The sequence below is a fragment of the Coturnix japonica genome, chromosome 8 (genome assembly GCF_054131305.1).
Source record: "Coturnix japonica strain WE chromosome 8, WE-NBRP24, whole genome shotgun sequence".
Taxonomy (NCBI): Eukaryota; Metazoa; Chordata; class Aves; order Galliformes; family Phasianidae; genus Coturnix; species Coturnix japonica.
In genome coordinates, this window is record NC_140670.1 from 21,802,630 (window position 1) to 21,823,429 (window position 20,800).

The following is a 20,800-nucleotide window of genomic DNA, read 5'->3' on the forward strand; positions in this document are numbered from 1 at the left end:
CAGTGACAAAGAAACAGCAGTGAATGCATTTGTACAGTCACATGCCCATACGTCAGCAAAACCAAACTGGGAGTAATCAGCTCATTCCTTTGGAGCTTGTAAGAAACAAAAGGCCCAACCTCTACTTGGTTTTGTTAACTGAAACATCTCAAAATTATCTACTGACACATGAAAATGAGAAAACTCAGCATGTCTCTTCTCAATCCTTTCAAACATCTGAGATTTATAATACACACCGGGTGAGACATTCTGCCCAGAGTTTTATGCTCCCATTCATTCAGCAGAAAAAGCACAGGAGTGATACCAGACACAACCAGAATGCAGCAAGTGCTGACATTTCTTATCTTTATAGATGCAAAATTAGATGTCAACCTGCGAAAGTGAAGCATCAGCAGCCTTTATTATGTATTTAATCTGAAAAGATATACACAACCATTACGTGAAACTCTCTTGAAAAAGAGTGTTTGTAAATCTAGGCTCACACTACAGTAATTCATAGACACACAGATATATTTTGGTGAACACAAGTCAATTCTGAAGGATAGAAGTGGACAGTGGTATTCCCTTCTCCATCCTGATTCCTGCAGCCCTGAGCTCTCTCACATTTTGGCACTCTTTCTGACAGCCTTTTCCCTTCCAATTAACACGTGGGAAGGGGAGGCCAAAACCTCACTATTCCTTGTCTTCCCAGAATCAAAACTACTTTGGCCTGGCAGCACACTCAATTGTATTACTGTCTGAGATATATATCTACCGGAACATTGCTTCCTTTAAAAAAATTCTTCATGCACAAAAGCTTTTGCTAAACTAATGTGAAACATGATTTGTCCTCCACATCACGTATTAACAGAATGTTTCAGATATTTCACACACCAAACCCTTATAAAAATGAGACTGCTCATAAAAAAATGTTGAACAGCTTGGAAATGATAAGCAAAGACCTTGTTTTTTGTGTGTGGTTTTTTTTACTTAAGAAATAGAACAAAGTTTGTTAAGTATACAGTTAAGCTGTATTTTTCCAATCTTTATTCTGTCCAAAGCACTGGAAAAATAACCTCAGCCAATTGCACTCTATATTAGCCAAGTCTGCTCATGACCTAAAACCATCCTTGGTTATTCTGTGGGACAGTGCAAGAGATAAGATGCCTCACGATTTTGGAGAATCTTTATTGTTTTATTTCCTTGAGGGGGAGAGTGGGAAAGAGGATGAAGGCATAAAAATGAAACTGGAATATCGAGCACCTGAGAATTTCAGAAAGCTACAAAACACTTAAATAGATCAGGGACTTTTTTTATTGACCGAACTCAAAATTTTAGGTTCAGCACTCCTTCCTCAGAGGTTCCCTCTTCCTATCACCCTTACCAGAATCCTGCCTGCACTGAGGACGTTCTGCACCTCCCAGGCTGCAGAGCCTGAGCCAGCCTAATTCCCTGCCATTCATTTTCTCCCGTAGAGCTATATTCACCAGGACATTAGCACTCTGCCAATATGCAAATTGATGCACATATATTATTTAAGCACACAGTTCCCACAACTGTTCATGTTCTCAGACATTAGCTGCCTAATATCCTGTCTGTTCTGTACTTGGAGACAGTAAAATTCAAAGCTAGAGCTGCTTCCTAGATAACTCCGAAAAGACTACCAACAGATATGGCATGGCAGGCAGATTTTGGATGCCTGCGGAAATATTTCTAATATTTGCCCAAAATGGTCAGAAAAAGGCTCGTAGGATTAAATTAAACAAGAGAAAATGAGTGGGGTTTGCTTGCTCTGATGGAGCTTTGTGGAGGAAAACCTGGAAAAATTGTGTAGCTAACTGTATGTGTGCAGGGAAACCAATGTGCTTTCCAAGTATTCTGTTTTTCAGAAGCTGAACAGCCTCACAAGTTATAATACTGCTCTAAGTACACAAGATTATTGCCATTGGACTACTAAAAACTAACATAAAGAAGGTACTTAGCATAACTAAGATTTTTTTTTAATGCTGCAACAACCATTCGATTACTGGGCACAATGAGCTTAAAAATCCAGAGTCTACATACTTAACTTCATAGCAAAACTCTCACACTGCCTCTATGCTTTGCACAATTTGCAGTTAAACACACTTTTCTTCACCTTTTTTCCAACCCTACATTTTCAATTTCAGGTTGAGAAATCCCCTCCAGAGAACGATCGAATGACTGGATTGAACAAACTGTCCAAGTTCATCACTTCTCCAAAGGGATCCAAAGAACAAGTATGTTTGCAAGAAATTCCTCTCTTCAGCTGACTGTTTACATGGAAGACTTGCTCAGGCTCACCAGAAACTAAGGGATTTCTAATCTAGTGACAATTGAGATATGATCTAATGGTCTGGAAAAATTCAACAGACAGGAATTTCTGTCTGGTTCTGAAACTCTCTTACTTACTGGTCACACGTTTTATCTCCTTCTGCCTCACTTTCTCACCTGTAAGATGGGGTCAAAAAACCATTTTATGCGGTTTTTCTGAAATACACCGAGTGCCATATGTGGAAAACATCTGGGACAAAATCCTGAAAGGAAAGCCCAACAGAGGAGCAAACAATACATGGAACATTTCCATTCACTCAGGTCCTCCATTCGCTATGGGCAATAAACAAAGTGAAGGCCTCAGGAAGGTATTTTACTAGCACCAAAATAATCCACATAAGAGAGAAACCCTTGGCTGAGCAATGGAAAACAAGAGTAGATTTCATAAAAAATGTTATTATTGCATCATTGCAGGCATTATAAGCACAACTAACTGTCCTTTGGCTTCTGATGACCCTCCTTAAGATACAGATAAGAGCCACCATTCACTCCTGGCCAAACTACGCTGATGGTAGGAATACAAAACAAAATGTTCCTGTATTTTGTATTGCTACAGAGCTTTTAATTCAAAAGCTACAATTTGTTTTGCAAGATGGCCCTAGAAGAGACTTCTTCAAGCAGAGCAGACCAGAGGCACAGGAAGCCAAGGAGAATAGTTTTCTGGAAGACAAGAGGAAGGAGCACACTTCCCCTGCCCGCAGGAGTACCTGGCAGTGCAGTGATGAAATCCCTCTGTAACATGGGCTTGAGGTACGAGTTTATATGTCCGTGCTGGTAGTGACACATCTGGGAGATGAGGTGCTCCACAAACTCCACCTGGTCAGACTCAGACCACTGCTCAAAGTACTTGACGCAGAGCTCCTTCTCCTTCTCATAGCTTGCTGACAGCTTTCTCTGCTTGGGCACAATCATACTGGAAGTGCCATTGGCAAGTTTTGTCTGTGAAAGGAAAAACACAAATCACACATAAGAAAGAAGATCAGGTGCTCTGACACATGAAGTTGGCCAGGATTGTGTATCCCATTTGCAGCTGAGTGCAGAGCTGTAAGTCCAGCAGAACAAGGTCCTGGTCCACACCTGAGCTGCACACAAAGGACTGGCTGGAAGAGAAACCAGGAGCACCAATTTAACACAAACACACTTTCATTTACATCTCACAGACAGCAAAATGCATTTGGATTCCTAATCTGCAGTTACCAGTTATTTCAATACACCAACAGAAACCTGAATTTATATTTCGCTTTTCTTCTAAAGAATGGACTGCTGCTACAATTCATAGGAAATGCCTGGAACAGATGAGAAAAAAAAGAGTCCTTCTGAGTATGAAGTTATACTGCGAGGGTAAAGCCACCAAAGCACACCCTGATATTTGCTGCACACTTCCTTCACAGAATAAAAGAGCTTACATTTTCTGAGCACTGTTAATATCTTGTCAGAAAGGCTCAGCTCAAAGAAGAATTTCAGGGACAATACAAAACACTGACATTTCAATTTACTTCTTGATGGCAAGATGTAATTTCTGCTTTCTAAACAATTTAACTGGAAGAAAAGTGCACATTTTGCATCATAAGGATATCCTTTGTCCAGAAAACATTAACTGCTTATGGAGAAACTATTTTTTTTCCATACTATTTTTTCTTGTATTAAATGCTAAATGGGGACTCTTGTTTCTTTTTAGGATTCATTATCCCCACACACTCACTTCTGTACCTCCCCAGTCTAGGAACGCACACTACAGACACACATTCAACCAAAGCAAAGATCATTCTCATTTTGCTTTTGTAGATTATCCACATTGAAAACACACGACTTTCCCTTTTTCACCTCAGTGGTGTAACACCAGGCAGCTCTGTAAGAAAAGTCAATAACAGCACATCACCGATAGTTACAAAACATATTTTGAGGTCTGCTATTAATTATAAATCATTAGGAACAAATTACAGCCACTGAAACATATAAACCATTGATTCAGGGGCGCCCTATTTCTGCTGTCTGATGACAATTCCAGGCATCAACCTCACCAGGAGACTTTATTCACTTTTCCTTTAAAGTACCTAAATCTGGCTATAATTATAACTAAAATATATGGATTTACTCATTGTACTGGGAGAAAAAAAACACAATTCTTTTTTTCAAGTACAGAAACACCATGTTTAGACAGCATAGAAAAATGTTATCCAGGCTGGGTTTAGAATGTGTGAATTCCTCACTGCTCTGGAGAAAAGAATTCTTGTTCTCTGATACCCACCTGCCCTGCCAGCAATTCTCTGGAATACCGAAAACACCATCATTTGAAAATATACCTAACTATTCACCACTGTTATAGCACAAAGCCACCTAAATTTCAGCTTCTCCAGCAGAGCTGGACAGATTTTCTTCAGATAGAATAAGGTGGTAATTAGCTGCCATTTTTAGCAAGCAGTTTCTTCTACTTCTGTGTTAGGTCTCGGATCGTGGAGTACACACCAACCGTACTTTGCAGCTCAGGGTTTTCAACCTCCCTTTTCTCCCCACAGACCTGTGTGTGTTCAGTAGGATCATGTAAGACAAGGGCTATGACTGATCGACCCTATTTCATTTGGTCATCCCACGGACTGGACTGCAAGTGAATAACAAAGCCAGTATTGGGCGGCAGGAAGAAATTCTCTTGGGCCATCCTTTTATATAGAGAAATCTCTATAAAAGGGGCTGTGGGAATGACATCCTTGGTGTGAAAGACAGAAGTTTTCCTAGCAAAGTCCGCAGCTGGCAACAGCCAGGCAAAAAATCATTACCAATGGACTGCACTGAACATCGGTCTTAAGGGACTCCGGTCATTTCTGCTGCAGTTAAGCTGCCTGCAAAACAGACACCCCCGTAAAAGTGCTGGATTAAGACAGTGGAGAGCTGTTGTGTTCTACAAGCCTGATGTGGTTTAATTTCTCTTGTTTGTTTGCTGAGAAGTCCATCCCACAACAGGCTGCCTCAATAACACCTCCGGCTTTAATTTGCTAAGACCACGCAGCAGAGTAGGCAGGTGAAGTGAAAGACAAGACAAAGACAAGAGGGGCAGCTCCTCCTGGCATAGGGCTGCACCAGGCCCTGGTTCCCCCTTGCCAATCTCCCAGCAGCCTCCAGCCCCCAGTTATCTCTCAAATATCTGCCTGGGGCATCAAATAGAAGCAGAAAAACCTGCAAAAACAAGCAGCAGATCCTGTGTGCTTAAAATCAGACGGCTTCACTGGGCCAAAGCAATTCACCTTGCTTGGGGTCCCATGTGAATACAGCCTCTCAGGCAGGAAGGAATAAACTAAAGAGCCAATTGACCAACACTTGTAACTTGAAGACAAACTCTGGGCTTATGTTGCAGACCTGCTAAGAAAAGCATTTGATGTGTCTGTATGTCTGAATTAGTGGACAGGGGTACAGTATGTTTTAGGTGTGTGTGTCCTGCTTCAGCCACATTCTGACCACATAAACCTGATTGAGCAGTGCCCCTGCTTGCTCAAGTTTCCCATTGAAAGAAGCACACCCACAGGTCACCATGGCAAACCCAGGGGTCCTGTACTCTCTGTACACCAAGGACCAGAAAGGCTGTGCAGACCAGGAACACCCCAGCTCTGCAGGATCCAAAATCCTGCGGTCACCCAGACCATCTGCAGCCAAGGCTAAGAAGAAAACTCCAAAATTTCAATTTGAAGATTCCTGAAAATCCACCGGGGAGCTCAATGAAAAAGATCTGTTATTAAAAAAAGCAACAACACAACAATGACATCAAGCATCTGTATCATTAAAACACTGGGGAGGTACCGGTTACACACAGCATGAGAATTCATTTGGCTTTCTAATAAACCCTGATGACTCAACCATTCTGTTCAGCTGCAGCTCATGACAAATCAGATTCTATTTCCTGCAGCACACAATAGTCTCTTCTTCAATGGCTCCTTTTCCTGGCACAACAGCAGACCTAACCTGAAGGAGTGAGCACTGCTCCGCAAGTGGTCATCCTGTGTTGAACAGGCATCCAAAATGCAACGCCTGTGCTTCCACTTTTCATAAGCTTCACTTCCCAAAGTGACAAAGAAGCAGTGGTAGCCCATCACCAAGGGCAAAAGCTTGAGTGCAACGAAGGTGCAGGCTCTGCAGTGCCTTGGCCGGCTCCAGGCTCCCCAGTGGCAACTAATCTGCAAGAGCAACCAAGATGTTCTGCACTGATGTGCCCGAGCCGGTGAGCTGTGCTGGGAAACCCAGGGGACTGGCTGCCTCAGGTTGGTACTAGCTCAAGGATCGATGTACCATGCTCCACTGCAGCCCATAATTACAAAAGCCTTTCTCCAAATGGCTACATTTAACACAAAGCACATTTGTATGCCCTGCAAAGTAGAAGAAGACTAATAAAAGAAAGGACTTCAACCTGACCAATGGTTTGCAACTATAGGAAGGTGCTATATTTCAACACAGATAAATAAAGCCTGGATAAATCTACTACTCTGCCCAGTAGAGTATATATATACCCATGGTATATCACAGTTGTAACCCCATATGACAACCAAGGTTATTTTTGGCTTCGATCAGTAGAGGGGACTAAGAATCCTTCTAAAGTGTAACAATAAGGATCGGCACAGTTCTTTGATGGTGGTACACAGTGCTTTGTAGCCCACAGTAATGGTCAGAACCAGTAGCAGTGGTCAAAACCTAGTAATAGTCAATTTTTCTAATTAAAAATTCCCCATAATATCTTCTAATCATTGCAGAGGATTTTGTTAAGGCACTTTCCACAGCGTGGGTGAATTCAGTTTACATATTTCTTGATGTAAGAAGTCAACTCTTTTAAGAAAAAGAGAAAGACAGAATATCACATGCAGCTTAAATGATCCCAGTAAGGTTTGGAGCCTTCTGAACTTTCCAGACGTCCTCAGGCTGGAGCTCCAACACGACCAAGAGAAGAGGTCATCACTGAGCATCTCTCCCTGAGCTCCCCTCCAGACCAAAAGAAGAGACTTCCCTTGGACAGCTCAGTACCAAGGGTCCACGCTGGGCTTCCTCCCCTCCCTCCATACTCACAGGGACTGCAGCTCCAACCTGGGCAGGTGGCTCCTCCTACTATTGGCAGCTGCATCATCCCACCCCCAGCTGCTTGTGCTGCCGGCCACGGTTAAGTTGCTGATCTAGACAGAGCCACCTTAACAGGAATTTTGGATGGGTCTTAGCGAAGGGGAGGAAAAAAGAGGACATAATGTTTAATTATAAGAAATGATTGAAATAGGCACAGACATACCCCGGGTGCCTCTGCACTGCAGCAAGCTCTAAACTTGTTATCGTTAATGGTTTAAATTTCACTGTGCTAATCATTTCAGGACACAAGCCTTTCTTGATAATCTAATGAATTATTCCAACATCCTTCAGCAAAAAAAATCCTCCATGACAGCACTAATTACAAGACGTTTTCCCAGTGCTTATGTAAAATATGACAGAGCAGCAGCTTAGGGAATTGCAGAAAACTGCTTCTAATTTCCACTGAGAAACTGACAAACACCTCTCTTTCATCTCTCCCAGCTCTCAAGTAAGATTTAACTTTCTCATTTAGTTAATTACCGAGTGAGGATCATCATTTTCCCGGATCGGAGCGGCACAGAGCCTTTATCGTGTTAACTTGTGAACTTGATCGATGGCTGCTGCTAAAACTTAATAACTTCACCCCCTGGCAAATTGTAAGATAAATATAATAGGAGAAACTCTGACAGTAAAAACCTGCCAGAAATGAGCGCTGTGTTTATGTTTCTTTGCAGGCAGCAAAAAAACAACCGACAGCTTATTACTGGGTGCGTGTTACTTATATTTAAAAGACTCCAGGCAGTTAACTTTCTGCGTACTGTTCAAACTTCACTCACAAGATAAAAGACATTGGGGGGGAAAACGAGCAATGGGATGACAAAGAAAGGTACCATGCAGGTGTACCGCTATAACGGGGGGAGACGGTAACTTTGCAATGAAAGCAAAGCCACATTGGCGTACATATCCCGAATGTTCCTCACAATTAACCCCATTAAAAAACCACAGCGGTGAAACCAGACATGAAACCTGTAGTTGCAGCAGTGGCACAAACAAAGCTCAGGAATTCTGCAGTAGGTTGGAAGCTGTGTGGGAAAAGCAGAGGATTAAAACGTCCAAGTGGCAGAGAGATGTTTCAAAGTGATGCCTGTAAAGCTGCTTGCAGCCCCAGAACGCTGCACAGCTCCTCCAAAGTCACTCATGTAGCCGTGAAGCTGCTCCTGCCCATAGCACTCAGTGCCACCCCAACGGAGCAATGTAACAAAAGCACTGAAATGGAGCTGAGAACCTCGGCTGGTCCTCCATCCTACAAGGCAGAGCCAGTATTTCAGAGTCCTGTTGAAGGGGGCTGTTTGCAAGCCTGAAGGCAGTAACAGCATAATTAACAGGACACAGGTTCAGTTTCTATGACTGGCTTCTTCCTTTTTAGGTTCCTAATTACCAAATGCTGCAAAACTGATTCCCAGATCACCAAGGCTAAGCAAAGAGGATGAAAGTCACTGTAGCTCTGTAACGCAGCTTCCTATGGCAGAGCTGCCTTGTTTTAGGAAGTGGGGTGGGGGTCTCCCCCTACAGAGCAGGACCTCTCCTGCCACAGCGCCTGGATGGCACAAGAATGGCAACCAGCTCCTCGCCTTTCTCCTTTGCAGAGCAAATCTGCTTTTCTGATGCTTGACTTGACAGAAAAGCTACAATCCGAGGTCATTTAACAACTCACTCCATTTACTTTTATTTTAAAAGCTCAGTTTAGAATCTACCCGTTTCTGTCTGCCTCCATCTCGCATAACAGACTCTGTGAGGTTAACCATGGGTTTAGTGCATACACAGACTGAGTCGCTCGGTACTGAATTAGTTTCCACGCTGCACAGCTCACCACAACATTCAGAAAAACGAACAGAACTCAGAGGCAGATGATCATCAATCACATCTGAGAGTCAAAAGAAAGCACCATGAAAGGAACCGCAGCATCAGGACCGTTTATTTTCAGGACAAAATTCACAATACATGCTCACACTTAACTTAGCAGCCCCCTGGATACTTAAGGACCTCACAGTTTTGCCAGTTTGTGACTTAGCAGCTTGCACACATTTGGTTTCTAATCACCTTCAGAAAAGAACTTTGATAAGAAAGGATCCATCTAGAAGGCTGCATTATTTTAGGGTCAAAGAAAGCCGCAGACACCCAAGCAGGAACGTCTTGGGTCTGTCTGGGGACCAGGGAGGCAGGACTCGGCCATGGGCACTTGCACAGCAGCTGTACAAACTGCAATAACACCTTGCTGGAGAAGCTGCTCCCCTCCCACACTGCTACACAGTAAACAGCAACAGGGAGAGGAGATTAAAAAACTATTCTTTTAAGATAATAGTTAATGTTTCAGACAGACTAATAAAGTTTAATTGTCTGGAATCTCGTAGCTCCTATTGTAAACTTTTGTTTGATATAGGTCTCCCATCTAGATTTTAAGTGCTGGTAAAAACCTCCAAGATAAAATTTCTCTGATGCCAGCAACGGATGTGAATTGGGAGTCCCTCTCCTCCTCCTCCCTTATCTTCAAGTTGCCTTTGAAAATAACAAGCACTGATGAGAAATCTGCTTGCATCAGCACAGCACTGGCATATGTTACCTTCCCAAACGAAGATCCCTGACCGAATGTGAATCCTGACATATGGGGCAGGGAGGAGCAGCCACTGTCACTCTTAAAGTGATCATTTCAGAGCACGTTTCATTAGGTATAAGCTGATCATACACCAATTTCGAAGCAGATCCTACAGTAGTAAGAAATCACGTTCACTGGAAGTCACTGAAGGAAATACTTTCTTCCTCAGAATGGCTTCCAGAACCTATGTTGAACTGCTGGGACCATTACATGTTATTACTGTTAATGGAGGGAAGGAACATGCACATTATCACTTGGAGAACCAGTCTACTAAAGTCATTGGGTAATGGCCAGCAGCAGCAAAGGGCTCGTTTATGGCAGGGAAAGGCATAAGCTATGCTCTAAGCAGCAGTTTCATAGTTTTCTAGAACAGTTGCTTCTGTTTTAAAAACATCCAAGCATGATTTACTGCCCGAGTGAAGTTTTTCTTTATGGTTGATTTTCTTTTTGCTCCAAGTACTCCCTGAACTCAGAGAGAAAAGCAGCCAGGAACAGGCAGGTGGACTAAAGAGGTTCAAACCATGGCTAAACGCTGAAGACTACGGCACTGGGAAGAACCCACAAGTAGGGGAAGAGAACAACCCGAAAGATAATATTATCTGTATATTATCTGTAATATTATCTGTAGTAATGCTACTGAGATTTTAAAAACACTACGATCCTCTACGTAAAGCTTTTGCCATCAAGAACAAAAGCCCTCGAAAACAGTTCATCCAAGAAAACACAACTTAAAGCAGCATTATTTTCCAAAAGCCTCCTTGGAGATGCACATTGCCACTGCCAACAAAGAGGGCACAAGGGCACCCAACAACACACACAACTGACAAAAACTCAGCAGTGATCTGAAGAATGGCAACCGTCACAAAAATGCTTGGTCCCACTACAAACACACTCCTTAGATCCGCTGGCAGAGTTGGCTGCATGAACACTGCCTAACCTATTTCAGTCAAAATAAGCTTGTTAGCAAAGACCTGCTATTTAAAGTGTCTAAGCTAAAACACCTCATCTTAACTGAAAGCAGGGTTGCAGTTTTGCTGACAGATCCTGGAGGGCAGCAACCTGCAGCAGCCAGACAAAGGCTTTGTGGTGTTCTTTCCTACCAGCACAGCCAGGTCTAGAAGAGGACATCTAATGAGTTCACACACATTGACACCAACACTCCTGCTGCTGGCAGCCATCAAAGAGGCAGCTGTAAGAAGGAAAGTCCATGAAACAGAATTATATAGCTGTTTTAGTTTAAAGGGACCTTTGAAGGTCATCTAGTCCAACACACCTGCAACAAACAGGGACAAATACTTTTGCACAGTGTCAAAGCTGGCCAGCAAACACCTAGACAGGCTTTTTATACGGCCTCTTGTAGTCTCTTCTAGATAATCACACAATTTTCACCTACAGACAACCTCTAGTGAATTCTATATTTTCACACCTTGCACCGTGCTGGGTTAGGCCAGACAGGTGACTGTATGTACATGGGAGAAGAAAGGCACCAAACAGTACCCTTAGCAACACCAAGCAAATGGCTCTGACCAGAACAGCAAGGTGTATTTGATTTCAGGGATGGGCAGACTGTCCCTATCAGCTGCACTCACATCACACAGCCCAGATCCTGAGTCACAGGCAGTGGCACTGGTTTCCTGTATATTCAGGGAGCTCACAGCAGCCTGCACTAAACACAGTGTTTGCATACCCATAAACACACTATTTGCATCTTCTGAGCTCAAAAATGCAAGGAGGAGTCAATTCGGGATCATACCCAGAAAAAGCACAAAACAACTTTCTGATACAAAAGGAACATAAAGAGAATTCAAGATTTACCCGAGACCAAGCTGGACAGACACACTGCTCCTGTTCACTACATCAAGGGGTTAGAGCTCCCTCTAGCACTCTCAAAACAGAAGAGCCATAGATTCTACGCTGTGACCGCATGATCTCATCCAAATCAACCCTGGGTGGTGCTGTCCATTACTTTTATTTGCTTTACTTTCTGCTGTCACATGAATAATTAAGAATACATCCACCAGTTTGTCTGAAGCTCAGGAGAAACAAGTGTCAGAAGAATTTCTCTCTATAACCGATTAGAAATAGTCAGATTGCTATAATTAACTGTTCTGTTTTAAAATGTAATTTAGGACCGGTTGAAGGATCTTCATGTCAGCTGTATGTAGAATGTGAAACGTAGCAAGAAATTAAATGAAAAAGTTGCTGAAATTTTCAATTTTCACAACGTAAGAAAGTCTTGCTACCTCGCCCTACCTTGCAGCTGACAAACATCCCAAAGTAGCTGACAGGCCGCCTACAGCTGTGAATTAGGTGTTTCTATTTCAGCATTAAATATTGAGCAACTCAGCTTAAGTGAAACTCAAAAGGTGTAACCCTGCTGAGTTCTGCACAATGCTGAAGACAGAGAAACATCTAATGACAGAAAGAGTGTCAGGCCTTTTTAATCACAGGTTATTACTTATTAATTCTTGATAAACTGAAAGCTGGCAGTACAAAGTAAAACTGAGAAAGGAAAATGGGAGCCAAGCCTGTTTTATTCCTAACTCTACTGCTGCCTTGTTGAGCTGCCGCAGGCAAGTCACTCCTCTTCGTTTCATGAGTCTCTCTGTTAAATATATGTGTCCTAATGCAAGTCACACAGAGACAAAGCAAGGCTGGATGCTGGTGAAGTCCGAGAAAGCCACAGTGCGGAGGGTGCCTGGTGAAGCTGAACAGCAGCACAACTCAATGCCCACGTGCAAACATCCATTATTACGGAACCATTTGAGTTGGAAGGGACCCTTCAAGGCCATCTGGTCCAACTCCCCTACACTGAACAGGGACACCTACGGCTCCACCAAGTGCTCAGAGCCCTTCCAGCCTGACCTTGGGTGTCTCCAGGGAGACACCCTGGGTGTAAAATGCTTCTTCCTTATATCCAGATAAAATCTCCTCTCTTTTAGTTTGAAACCATTTCCCCTAGTCCTGTCACAACAGATCCTGCTAAAGAGTCTGTCCCCTTCTTCCTTACAGCCCCCTTTAGATACTGAGAGGCTGCTACTGGGTCTCCCCAGTGCCTTCTCTTCTTCAGTGCTGGCAAACACATTTGTCCCTTAAAAATGAAAGACTTGTTAGCAGGGTCTAGACAACATCTATTAGGAAAAACTGCAGCCAGATCAAAATTTGTGTACATCAAGAAAGCACTTTACCTTAAGTTTTCTCAAGTTGAACCACAGCACCCAGCTACCCATCTTAAAATCAGTGCAAATGTGGAAACAAATCCTCTCCCTGCGCACAAGTGCCCTAGAGTGGGCACACTTTGGTTTTACTCACCATGGCAATTTCAGTATTTAACCACCAGGGGACTTCTGAACACTGGCTTCAGAAGTCTGCAATTTTAATATTAGTATGTGACCGAGACGAGGAAACACAATAGGATGTTAGGCTATCCCACTTACATTTCCACTTCTCAGACAAGTCCAGGAAGAAGGACTAAAAGTAATCAGAGCTGAGGAGATGACAGAAGCACCTGACAAAAACTACGCAAACCTCCTGGCATAACCTGCCTGTGTCCCTCAGCCCCAGCTGACAGCTGTCCTTGCCATTCCAGGCCGAACTCCCTGTACTGCTCTGCTGCTGCACCCAGATCCTGACACCCAGACCTTCCCTCTCGTGGTACAGATGGCATCTGACACTGTTTCTTTTATCCCCTTAAGAGGACTTGGAGAAAAGCACTGGCAACTTCTGCTTACTCCCCACACTTCTCCCATGTGGCTGGAGAGAATGACAGCAGACATCTGACCTGTCCAACACCAGTGGAAGGGCATGTGGAGGGACAGCAGGACTGCCCCAGTGCAGCCCAGTCAATGATGTGGCTGAGCAGAACTCAGATGCACACCCACAATACAAGTTCTGTGTGTGCAAAGAGAAGAAGAGAAGCACATTGCCAAGAGTGGAAGTTACCTTGGATTAATGAATCCACTCTGAGCTGAAGCCAGACCTGCCGTGGTCTCTTCCAGATTAAGTGATGCCGTGATTCTCATCTGACATTCAAGTCAGTGCTCACCTGCACATCCCATGCGTTTGGAAAAACCTGCTTAGGTTTTGGCTGAAATCAATATAGAATTGTCTGATGCTGATGTATTTCATTTATTACACAGGAAATCTAAAACTGTTTAAAAGACACTTTACAGAGAATTACTTTTTAAAGCTTCCCAGCTCTGGGCTTCACAAGCATTTGCTTTTCAATTATTCATTCTTTGCAACAATCAAATACCAGGCTCTTCCAAAGGGCACTGCAGATTTGCCCGCTCTTCTGGTTTTGCAAGTTGAAAGCATACAGCATCCAAAATACAGCATCCAAAATACAGCCTGGCCTGAGATGCCCTGCTTGGACAGCTGATCTCAGCTTTCTATTCTGTCCATCCAGCTACTCACATTTTGTCAAAACCTGTTGATTCTGTTTCAACACGTGTTGTCTCTGAATTGCAGCTGATTATATTCCAGATATTTCTGCACTTATGACCCCAACAAATGGCAAAATTCAGGCCTTAAGCAAAAAAAAGTAATGGGTTGTGATGCCCAATCATCTTCAGGGTCTGCTAACACTTGCACTGTGATCTGCCTATGAACTGAGATTACAAATTACCATCAAGCACACGACCAGCAAATCTACGCTAACATGGCAGGAGAGCAACCTGATTCAACAGGATCACACTCATTCATAAAATCCACTGATTTAAAGAAAACCACACGTGCACATAACTGGCCTTAATTAAGCAACACTCTTATTACTTACAATCTAAGACTTGCAAGGAAGGTTTATTTGACAGAAAGAGGGCTTTTTTTTCTTCTTTTTTTGGCTGAAAAGTTACCATTCTTAATTAACAATCTAGTTTTTTTTCATAGCACAGCTGTTAAATTTCCTCACTTTTATTTTCACCTCAATGGATATTATATAGGGGAACTCTGAACACAAAAGCAATTACAGAAGTGGGTCAGAAAAGACAATGCTGAACTATTCTAATAATCATGCACTTTAATTTAGTTTGCAGCCACTGCTGTGAGGGGGTCATTTTGTGTTGTGAAGCAAGAAGAGGCACAGATAGGAGAACAAAGTTAAACCTGAACCTGTGTGCACAACTAGGAAAGACCTACCGTGTTTCTTTCACAAACTCAGGGCATACTTCTACCACAAAGGCAGGTTTGCTTCTTGCACACAGAGCCCAAATAGCATGGCTGCACCCTTTCCATTCTCTAACTTCAAACTAAGCTGAACATGTATGGACTACTTACTTCCTTATCAAGATTCATTATTACTGTAAAACAAGTAATTGCAGCTTTTTGGAACGCCACTTTCAGATCTGTGAGAGCAATTATCTGGTTGCTCATTTTTAATTCTCCTCAACAATAAGGTTCAGCAATCTGTATGGTGAGTACTGCTGGCTGCTCCCAAGCTGCAGCCTCAGCTAAGCCCGTCAGTCACATGCAACAAGGGACTGCCTGCCCTGCTGAAGTTATCTAGGATATGAGCTTCCACAGGCAGACTAATTTGAATCTATTTTTGTAAATTATAGATTGTGTTAAATATACATGAAGGAAAATATGGAGCAGTTTGTTTTACTGCACAACATGAGTTATTTCACAATCTAGGTTCCCTCTGAGAAAACTCTCAATTTTAAAATTTGCCAATTAGTGGCAGTGACTATTGGTGAGATCTAACCCAGGCAAAGATTATTTGCTGATTGCTGCAAAGGGCAGAACAATGCTGCAGGAGAATGAAGGGACCAGAACAGCAGACAGTAACAAGGAGAAGCACGGAGTCATTTGCCAGAGTTTCCTTTAAGAATTGAAGGTTGGGTCACTGCTTTAATACAACAGTGAAACTATAAATTCACATCAGCCAGAATTAGATCTTTGCATGCAAGAACGTTGATTGCTATGGTAAAGTTTAGATCCATCATTACACAGAGTATTAGGAAGAGAGCACAATGCTCAAACTTCTTCATCACTACTTTTCCCTCTTCTTCAAATGAAGACAATCCCACTCAATTCATCCTAATAAATAAACACTAAGAAAGTGTGATTTCTTCCAATAAACATATGGGAATAAACATCAAAAAGGGAAGGGATTACTAAAACTGAAGGAATAAAGAAGCACAAGGATCAAAGCTACAATCCCACTATGAACAAGCTAGCTTAGAAATCTGGAGAGGATTTCAGTCTTCAGAACTATTGAGCTGTGGAATGATCTTCTCATGGAAACAGAATGGGAAAAAAAGTCCAACCTTCAACTGGTTGTAAGATAAAGCTCAGTGAGTTCACCAAAGTAGCAAGAGCAGGGAGCTGGAACCAGTGAGCTGGGAGAAGTAGGTAACATGGTAGAAACCGGGAAACGTCCCATTGTGCAGGAGGTCATTCACCACCTTATAGCTCACACATCATCTGAGACAGCACAGATGCAGACTGGTTGACTAGGAGCTGAGCAAACTGACCTTCAATGAGTAGAGAACATGGGTAAGACCACGGACTCCACTCTATTAAATATACAAAGGTATATTGATTCCTGTATCATGGATGATAGGTCACCGCATCAGCCAGAGAAACAGCTGTCAATTTTCAATCTGAGCTTGAGCATACCCAAGATTTACTAAATGCCCAGCCTACACCCTTCCCACTAGGTGCTGAACTGCTGAGTTCCACATGATACACAGGAAAACTATTCCAGTATGTTTTTATCTGTCTCAGCTCCAGGAGATTCACAGATAAGCTCAGATTGCCCCAAGGCTATATCCACTGTGTCTGTAGTTGGTTTGACAGGGTACCCCTCCTAGTCTCTGATGTGTACATAACAAATGTATTACACAGGAACAAAGGAAGTCTCTTTTCATACTTTCACAACTCCCATGGGATGTGGGGCAAACCCTTAAGCTGCTTGTTCATGTCCGTGTTTGGATGTTAGATGACAATGAGATCTGGCAGGTTGTAAAGCAAGTGACCTTAGTGTCCCTGATATGTATGCACTTTTGCTGGAGGATTAGGGAGGAGATACCTTCAACTCACTCAGCACTGCCTGGGAAGATTAGGCTGTGACCTGCTGGGCAGTGAGCTGCAGTGACTGTGAACTCTATGGTCTCAAGGGATAATTGTCTACTGTCTCCATAATTAGAAGAAAAGATTCATTTCAACTGAGCTACTTCAGGTCCAACATGAGAAGAGTTCTTTAACTTACCAGGAAACTCAGAAGGTAAATGTGACCCCGTGGAGGATAGCACCTGAAGCCTGCTGATCTAGTCTTTAGCAAGGATTCTAATTGTCATTACTTGATCTGAAGAAGTTACTGAGGTGACAGCCATAAAGTAAGGTAAAGACAATTATGTATTTGGAAGTAAACTCAAGGTAAGAAATCAAGTTCTCCATTCTCCAAGGTTTTATTCTATTAAACATTACTGTAGGAGATGAGTTTGCAGACTTGACAGTACCGCTCTTGTTTCCTGACTGACAGCTTATCTATGCAGCCTTAAAGTTCACACATCCCCATCCCCATCTTCATGGGAACTGCAAGATAAGTTTTAGGGTTTAGAACTTCAATACATGTATTTATTTCATTAGTGTGGGTAAGTTTTATAACCTTGCTAAAGAGAAATGATGTTTTATATTTAGTGCTTTATAAATAACTGTTTGCCTGTTAAAAACTTGAAAGTTAAGCTCACAAAATGATTTGTCTTTAAATCAATGTTCTCCTTGTCTCATTACATTACTCATAACAAGTTTGATGTACTCACACTTCATAGATCAGATACCACCTTGCACTACTTGAGAACCACAGAGTGCTACCACGTATCACATGCTGAATCACACTGTATATGTGGAAATCACTTTCCCCTTTGAACTTCAAAGCACTTTGCCTATGAAATGATACTACTGCAGTTTTAAGTGAGGAATGGTAATATTGCCTATATTGCCAGAAAAAACAAAACCTTTAGACATATGAGACTCCCCATTACTTTTTCAGACATAAACAAGATCTGCTAAGAAACAGAGCCTGAAAATTCTGACCCAGTGCAACCTGTTCTGTTAAAAATAAAGAGAAATTCTAAAGACAATGCTGCTAATGTTCTGCCAAAGTTCTGCCAGCCCACCCAGAGCACAGAAGGAAATGGGTAACTGAAACAATACAGAGAGATTTTAGCTGGAGGTAGAAAATATTCTAATATTTAATAAAAGCAGCCTTAAAAAAAATAGAATCCAGAAAGACATTCATGTTGGACATAGCACATGAGAGAGACTGTATATATAAAGTAGATATGTGTTTTCTTTCCACATATACATACACCGAGTATAAGACTCCAGGAAGCGCATTGGTGGGCACGGGATCCATGAAGACTAGGACCTGCTAGAGGCCATTTCAGTACCAGTTCCCAGGGGATCTGGGTAAGGATGGCTTCAGATGGCACAGGCTGGTACAGCTCTGTTCTCAGAGCACACACAGCACTGTCTGGGGACCTGGCTGCACATCAAGGTCAAGCTACAGAGGTGAAGTAAAACACCCACAGAGTGACTCCCCCAGCCTGGAGCAGCTCACTGAGTGCAGAGCACAGGGCAGGGACAGCAATGGGAAGGAGTGGGAAAACTACACTGAGAGAAAGCAAAACCCAAAGAACTGGATGGGAAAAATACATAAGCCATTTTAAATAAAACTGACTGAAAATCGGGTTCTAAAAACTACTGATAACTTCTAAAATTGACAAAATCAGGCAGTTACAAAATGTGACCAGCTGCTGGAAAAAAAAAAAACAAACCAACACGTATTAGGTTAATAAAGAATTAAGATTTGCTGCATGTTCATTTTAACATGTATGTCAACAGTACCAGTCCATAGGCTGCCTATTAATTCACATGTGGCATATTTACACTCATTCTGATATTATACCCCATGCTAGGACATCCCATTACAGAGTCACGGTAGTGGCTCCATACTTAAGGTGTCAGGAGCCGGTGAATTCTGCAGCACGTTGCCTTTCCTCTCTTATTCTCTTGCAGTAGGAATTACTCTGGGGCAGGAATTTGCCATTTGGTTTTCAGGCCACAAGGGAATCTCTCAGGGAACTGACAAACTGATTTAAGCAGCTGTGGAATAATTTACTGGGTTTTCTGTTTTATTAAAGGAGGGGGGGAGGGGAGGGAAGTCTTTGACATCTTTTGGTGGTTAATGCAACAAGAAGAACAAACATGTCTTAGAAAATCACCATTTTTTCTTAGACATTACCATTGCCTCCTATAAATATTGTATTTGATTGCAAATTTGGCTGCAATTATTGGTGGTTGGGAGGCACCAGTTCCCCAAGACCCATGGCTAACACAGACAGACCCAGGAAGAAGGAAGGTATCAGAGGACCAGAACCTAAATCAGCATTTGATGTACACAAACACAAGCAGAAAACACCCTTCAACTGGTATCACACATCCAGATCCCCAGATGTCGGGCAAGGAAATATTAAGTAGCATTATCCCATTTCATAGACAGAAGAACTGAGATGGAAAAGCATGATACGACAAAGACAAAAAGTATCTCAAGATCTGGAGCCATAATTCCTTATCTAATAAACTTCCTGTTAGGCCTTGTTGCTTATTATGAATATTTCATCCCCGGATTTCAGTTGTAAGAGTAACTTTGAACTCCTCCGCAAAAAAAAGGATGCTGTGAGTCCAGCCCTGGTCCCAAGAAACATGGGGAGGATTAATTAAGGCTTGTGAAGCACTCAGACTGCAGGGAAATCCCCAGGAGGAAGTTCGTATTTCCATATTCTGACCAGGGCTTGAAAGGCATGCAATAAATACAGCCTGGGGCACAGAACAAACAACGCGAATAAAACAAAATACTGAGCAGCTGTTCCTTTAGCAAATACCCTCTGTCCCACACCAAACTTTATTTCTGCCTCAGGCCGCAGGGAGGGAGTGAGGAATCAGATTGAGGGAGAAATAAAATTTTACTTCCAAAGGTTAAATGGTAGCAAAGTTATAAACAAGGGAGCCTGTTTCTTATAAAGGAAAATAAGATGCTCTTAGCAGGCAGAACTGCCAGCTACAACGGTTACACCACCTTCCCAAGCCAGAAAGTGGGATGCCTAGCAGTGAAGGCAGCCTGCTTGAGTGTCCTGATGAGAAAAAGGAACAAAAAGCGGCATAGACATGTGCAGGAGCACAACCTCACTCTGCAGCCAACACAGCTTCTTTGGGAATTACAGGGAAAGAGAGGCAATGCCTGAAAAACACAATGCAGAGAGCAAGGAGAGACAAACACGAACTGCGTTAATCAGCTGGATTCCTCTGCACTGCCAACACAAATGCTGTCTGATAGTACTTCTGATTTTCCTTCCCAGAAGTCACCCCCTAACACCACTCTTTCCTCCACAGCATTTTTTTCCCTTTACAAATATACCTATTTTTGAAAGGCTGCTGTTTAGAGCTGACAATCATTAATTACTGTTTCTGCTTTTAGACCATCTTTGAGAAAACTGCTGCTTTATCAAACCAATCGGAAAAAAAACCCAATCAAGTCCATCTTCCCAGCAAATGCAGCTGCCAAACCTTTCAAATCACAACTTGTCGGGAAGTGAATAAACTGAAAAATAACTGCAAAAAAACTACCAAAACAACACCCCTAAAATGCAACCAACAAAAGGAGCGGCAGGAAAGCAGCGCAGTATCTGCTCCCTGCTCCTTTTTCCTGCTGAAAGAGGCACGGCATGCACAGTATTTTTAACTAAGGAGTCTCATTTCAAATATATGCCAAGGAATCTT

General features: G+C 42.5%; 1 protein-coding gene across 10 annotated transcripts in view; it reads right to left on the reverse strand.

The window, feature by feature from the left end:
* BTRC (beta-transducin repeat containing E3 ubiquitin protein ligase) overlaps window positions 1-20,800 on the reverse strand; it is a 106,068-nt gene that overhangs the window by 22,937 nt on the left and 62,331 nt on the right. For all 10 annotated transcript variants that reach the window (XM_015867026.3, XM_015867027.3, XM_015867025.3 and 7 more), the window contains one exon: window positions 3,039-3,270. In XM_015867026.3, coding sequence (XP_015722512.1) covers window positions 3,039-3,270 — 232 coding nt within the window. The remainder of the gene's footprint in view (window positions 1-3,038; window positions 3,271-20,800) is intronic.